The sequence below is a fragment of the Saccostrea cucullata genome, unplaced genomic scaffold, assembly GCF_032062105.1.
Source record: "Saccostrea cucullata isolate Sc308-1 unplaced genomic scaffold, CSIRO_AGI_Scuc_v1 ctg18806, whole genome shotgun sequence".
Classification (NCBI taxonomy): domain Eukaryota; kingdom Metazoa; phylum Mollusca; class Bivalvia; order Ostreida; family Ostreidae; genus Saccostrea; species Saccostrea cuccullata.
This window is the reverse complement of record NW_026939701.1, coordinates 222-6,862: the sequence shown is the minus strand read 5'-3', so window position 1 is coordinate 6,862 and position 6,641 is coordinate 222. Positions and strand designations below refer to the sequence as shown.

Here is a 6,641-nt window from a genome sequence, read left to right as displayed (position 1 = left end):
TTGTAATACCTACATGTATTGTGGTCCCACCCTACCACAGGGGGTTATGATTTGAACAGTTTAGAATCTACACTACTCCAGGATGCTTCCCCAGTTGATTTTGAGAAGATTTTTAACAATATATTTCAAAGTCAAATTGGATTCCTAATTGTGGCCTTGGGGGTTGTGATTCGAACAATTTTTTAATCTACCTTACACCAGAATGCTTTCATTTAATTACCATTTCTGGCCGTTTTGTTTATGAGGAGAAGATTTGTAAAGAATTAAAATTCCCCTTCCTCCAAGAGTGCTTTGTACCAGCTTTGGTTTAAATTGGCCCATTGGTTCTTGGGAAGAAGTTAACAATGTGAAAAGTTTACAGGCTGACGGACAACAAGTTGCTAGTATCTGAAAAGCTCATGTGAACTTAATCTCATGAAATATTAATTCCCTTTTCAATCAAGAAATTTTTTTCGGGAAAAAAGAGAAAAAACTGAAACCCCATGACATTGCACTTCAATAGGACACGACTAAACATTTACAAAAAATAAAATGGTTACTGTGCGAGTTGAAATAGGAGTGGCTGGAACTTTTTTGCAAGAAAAACATCCTTTTTTCAACCCTTAAATTCGACTCCCAGATGAAAAAAAAAATGAAAAAAATATAAACAGTGAAACTTTTTACGAGAATAAATGCTTCAGTTGAAGCCAGGTACCGTATTTGTTTTTCAACCTAAACCCACCATCAATTTGGCCCTTGAGTCCACGAACCACTATCAATCACATTCGAGAACATGATTTGCATGGCTTCTGGGTAATATGCTACAGTTCCTCAAAATAGGCTTTCGTATAGGCTAAAACTGATAACCATCGTCAATCAGCCTTAAAGGTGAGAAAGAAAACACCACAACTTCTTGCACATTTACATTACAGACAGACAGACCAGAATAAAAATTTACCCAATCTCTATTTAGGAGATGCAAACCTTTTTTCTACAAAACTATAGTCCACAAAAGTTTTGGGGGAGTGGGGCTAAAATGGTTAAATCACTGCAAAAGATACAACAATTTTAGAGATACGTTGTGGTTGGATTACTATGGACAAAATAAAATGAAGATTCTCAACTCTTTGTTTTAGTATATTGAATATAGCTTACTGCTATGGGGGTATTTTTTAAAACTATATCTATAGTTTCTTTTATGTAATACATGTACATGTACTTAGCATTTACGCAGCAATTGCCAGCTTTTTCATGCCTGTATCTACTTCAACACAACATTTTGTATTTTGGACTGCTAACTTAAGCTTGAAATGGAACTTGACAAACTCTACTCCCCCTTTTGTAGAAAATGTTCATATATACAGAAACAGTCAAGTTCAATGCATGTCTCAAGCCACGGTCCGGAGTCCGCATATAGCTCTCTCCAGAATGGGAGAGGATCTTACAGTATGGCCGTGATTTGCGACGATGAGTTCAATAAAGAGATGGTCAATCTTCCTAAGGCTATTTTGCTGAGTTAGGTGAAAAATTTTACTGTACGAGGGTTGTCCGTAAAGTTCGTGGACAACATTGATAATTACTGGCAAACATTGACAAAATATATGAAACTATTATTTTCATTAAGCTTCATGTTTCATTTTATAAATATCCAAGTTTTCAACAAAAACACAGCACAAATAGTTTTTTTTTTATCAGATACAAAAAAGACACATATTTCCCGGAGCACTAAAACGAAAACTCTTGTCGTTACCCGACGCAAAAGCTAAATACGCAACTTAAAAATACGTAACTTTTTTCAACATTGTCACCGTTTAACTCAATACATTTCTTATGTCGTTTTAACCAGTCATAAAATGTGCAAAAAATGTTCAGGTTTCATTCTTTAAATAATATTTTACAATGCCTGTTTCATATCCCGCAATCATCCAACCTCTGTCCGAGCAAAGACAATTTTATTTACGGAAATATGGCAAAGTCATGATCACGTTACGAAATTCATTTTTTACAGCACTGCAATTTCGGAATGATGGTTTTCCTTCACGCATGTCATCCTGTAAAATGTTTACGTCGTCCGAAAATATTATATGCCACTTAAATACTAGTGAACAACTTCTTTTACTATGTTTACCCTATTGTTTACAGAATGCATTGGTCTTTGTAGGCGTTTTTCCGATGTCTACGCAGAATTTTATAACTGTTCACTGCTCCACCTATTCCGAAAACGTATCTTTTTTGAACAATTCCGATCCTGTCTAAAAATGTTCTAACTTTGATTGCTCAGCCATTTTGAAACTGAACAATTTTGCATGTTTGATGTGATAACTTCCGTCAACCTCATAATGTAAAATTCTCTCCAGATTTTCCTAAAATTTTATAAAATACAAATGAAATTCATAAGATGATAAATAATATTTTTAATTAAAATTTTAGCTGTCGGATCTCCATACCAAGTCTAATTGTGAAACCATTATTGAATTAAAATATTGAAAAATGAAATCTTACAATTTTCAATTCACATCTAGTAAAGGATTAGAAATATGCCAATAATGAATATCAATGACACAACTTTTATTAAATTTTTAGCTTGCCCACGAACTTATGGACAACATTTACAAATATAAACAATTAAGAAACAAAAGCTAGTTTTTCTTTCATCATTTATTCCCAATCTTGCTGACTAGACAATTTTTGAAGGATTTCTATTTGATTCAATTCATATTTCTGTGCAAAAAACAAAGTGGTAACTCAATACTAGAAAAAATTATCAATAAAAAAGGCGTAAAATAAGAGCACTTAATTAGAAAACAATGATGAAAATTAAGTAGTCAGTTACTCCAATACAGGCATTAAGGCAAGCATATAAAAGTATACAAATAACAAAAACTGTCATTACATATCCATAAATACATGTGATATTCATATAATGAGTTACGGGAGATTGATATTTGGTATTGATTTGGCAGTGGCTGAAATGAAACATGCATTTTTACTGAACACTATAGTTACATAAACTCTAGTAAATACACTTACTAAGTACAACCAACAACATGAAACATAAAGGCTATTCAATCAATCTCTAGTCAATTTCTAGGCAATTTCAAATCAATAACATAATTTTGTATGATTTATTTGTGCATTTAAATTAAAAAGTTTATTTCATAACTCTTGATTTGATCAAGAAATATGGTATACTGTTCAGTTTTTTACAATCCATGTAAAATGAAAAACATCATGAGAAAGTAGAAAATTAAAATGGAGGCCCCTGTTGAAATGTTATTGGGCAATTTTTACCTATTAATACTGGTGCAATTACCTTAAACATAATTGGTCCCTTCTAAGGGAAAATGAGGAATAAATAAAATCAAGATGGAGATTCAAAAATAAACAAAAGAAACTGCTTTTAAGTGGAGAAAATTTAAATTGATGCAGAACTGCACAACACCAGGATGGTTTAGGCATGTAGTATCAAGTTCCATTCCTTCCCCTTCTTGCCGAGCGTCGACATCTGAGCTTGGTGCTGAGCTTTACGCTGCTGAAATGCTGCCATTTCACTCTCATAACGCGTCTTGTTGTCCTCAATTTTCTTTTTCTCATCAGCGTGTTTTTTCTTCAATGCATCAAATCTGTCATGTAACTGCAAAACATAAAACCAATAAAATAAAACTTATTCAAAATTAATCTACCTTTCAAAAATAACAATTTTGCATTAGACTCAAAAATTTTACCAAAAAAAAAAAAAAATTAAATAAGATTTATAAAGCAGCAACATATAAATATATGCTCTGCTTTGAGTATTCTCCTTTCATTTTCTTTGTTTTAAAATAAATACATGCCTAATTCACTATTTCTTTAAGTTCAAAATACGATAAAGGCCCCTTTCTCCATTTCTTTTAATTAAATATACAATACAGACCTCTTTCTCTGTTTCTTTAAGTTGGGCTTCCTTCTCTTTGACTCGTATGACAAATGTCTGCCTCATTTCATCCTCCTTCCTCTGTAAATCTGCCAAGTGTTGCTGTCTCTTCAACTCATACGTCTCTGATAAACTATAAATAAAGGACAGTAATTATTGAAAATCCCCCCTTTTTGGTAAAAACACACTTATCCCAAAACAGATGTAAGTAGAGTATAGCACAACATTATAATTAGAAGTTTGTTTTCTATTCCAACCCTGAAATACATGTACATTTAATAATGAACCCATACTTGTATCCATGCTTTAATATGAAATTTTAATATCCTTGCCAACCTTTTGGATTCGTTCTCTGAGAATCCCATTTCCTGCAGTTTGTTCTTGCGGAAGAGTTCATAGTGTTTGCTGTGTGTGGTTTCTCTCATGTCCTCCATGTTAGTGCGGATCAACATCTCCCTCAGCTTTACAAAGTCACAGTGGTTTTCATTCTCAACTGAAAAGTAAATTACTTCATTTTATTTGAAAGATAAACTTATACATGTAGTTCTATAAATTGTCTCCAGATTGCCATAAATATACATATTTTTTTAAACCTTATGAAACTATTTCCATGAAGAATTTTCAGACTGCTACAATCCATAGAAGTATGCATTTCCAGTTTGAATCGATAGTTTGAAAGTTTAAACCATCCTTTAACATAGAATCAATCTTGGAAAAAGTTCTGAAACTTGTCTTCATCACTTATTTTTTAGCAAAGTTGGATAACTCTGATTTAACAAAATCAAAACCCTATAAGACAAGAGGCCCATGGGCCACATCGCTCACCTGAGAGGCGTTGACCATTCTGTTCTTTACCAGATTTCCCCCTTGTTATACTTAAGATCCCACCCTACCCACTGATCATAATTAAGACATTTTGAAATCTACACTACCCCATGATCCTTCCATGGGCACATATGTTTCAGCTTTTTTGGCCCAGTGGTTCCTGAGAAGAAGATTTTTCCTATATATTTCTATCTAAAACTTTGATTCTTATGGCCCTCCCTTCCCCAGGGGGATTTTATAGAATTTACACTACCCAGAATGCTTCCACATAAGTTTCAGCTTTTTGGCCCAGTGGTTCTTGAGAAGAAGATTTTCAAAGATTTTTCCTATATATTTCTATGTAAAACTTTGATACCCAATTGTGGCCGCGCCCTTCCCCCAGGAGTCATTATTTGAACAATTTAGAATCTACACTATACCAGGATGCTTCCACATAAGTTTCAGCTTTTCTGGCCCAGTGGTTCTTGAGAAGAAGATTTTCAAAGATTTTTCCTATATATTTCTATCTAAAACTTTGATTCCCATTGTGGCCCCGCCCTTCCCCCGGGGGTCATTATTTGAACAATTTAGAATCTACACTATACCAGGATGCTTCCACATAAGTTTCAGCTATTCTGGCCCAGTGGTTCTTGAGAAGAAGATTTTCCAAGATTGTTCATATATATTTCTATGTAAAACTTTGATTCCCCATTGTGGCCCTGCCCTTCCCCTGGGGGTCATGATGTGAACAATTTAGAATCTACACTATACCAGGATGCTTCCACATAAGTTTCAGCTTTTCTGGCCCAGTGTTTTGAGAAGAAGATTTTCAAAGTTTTTCCTATATATTTCTGTATAAAACTTTGATTCCCCATTGTGGCCCCGCCCTTCCCCCGGGGGTCATGATTTGAACAATTTAGAATCTACACTACCCCAAGATGCTTCCACATAAGATTCAGCTTTACTGCCCATGGTTCTTAAGAAGAAAATTTAAGACCCAACCCTATTTTTGCCTTTTCTTGATTATCTCCCCTTGCGAGGGGATATGTCCCTTCATTTTAACAATTTAAATTCCCTTCACCCAAGGATGCTTTGTACCAAGTTTGGTCAAATTGGCCCAGGGGTTTACTTAGAAGAAGTCGAAAATGTAAAAAAGTTTACAGCATAGACAACGGACAGAACAGACCAGGCACGGATACAGACGGACGGACGACGGACAAAATGTGATAAAAGCTCCACTCAGCCTTCGGCTCAAGGTGAGCTAAAAAACAATATATAACATCTACTTGAACCAATTATTTTCATTCTTTGGAGTTTTCCATGAGTTAAAATTACAATTACCTTGAACTGTTCCCCATGGGTACTGCCTGGCCTTGACCATCTTGTTACCTATTTTGACCTCATCACTGCTTCCTACCACAGCAAATGGGACATGACCCTAAAAAACATACCCAATGCTTTTGATTTAGACAGTCTATGCTCTCGTATTTCAGGAATAAACATTTAACATAGTAAATTATAGAGTAAAAATTTTCTTTATTTCCTTACATTCATGACTTTGTTTGCCTCTGCTACTGTCTCATCATCTACAGGGAAGCTGTATATCTGGACACCATTAGAACTCAGCTCATTCATGATCTGAACAAAAAAAATTTATCTTAATTACTCTTCATTGCATATATATTTCACTAGGACTGAAACTCTGGATAATTTTAAAGAAAAAGAATGATTCAATGTTTATGTACATGTGTGTGTGTGTGTTTTTTATTAAAGTGATTCCTAAAATACCCTTTGTCAAGAAATGACAGAATATATCAATTTTAAAATTAATTTTCAACTACTGTGTCAGAATGAAGCTAAGTCAACGACTTTTTTCTTCAATGAGTGTGATTCAAGGTCTTTTTTTTGTTTGGAATTTCCTTAAATATCTAATACTTCCATCTTT

General features: G+C 34.1%; 1 protein-coding gene across 1 annotated transcript; it reads right to left on the bottom strand.

Moving 5' to 3' along the window:
* Positions 1-2,622: 2,622 nt before the first annotated feature.
* LOC134253708 (septin-11-like) lies at positions 2,623-6,343 on the bottom strand (the record flags this gene model as incomplete). The annotated part of the gene is made up of 5 exons (XM_062736290.1): positions 2,623-3,613; positions 3,893-4,025; positions 4,229-4,385; positions 6,038-6,134; positions 6,245-6,343. Coding segments are annotated over 5 exons (669 nt in total), but the record flags the coding sequence as incomplete, so codon positions are not given.
* Between the last annotated feature and the right edge of the window lie 298 nt (positions 6,344-6,641).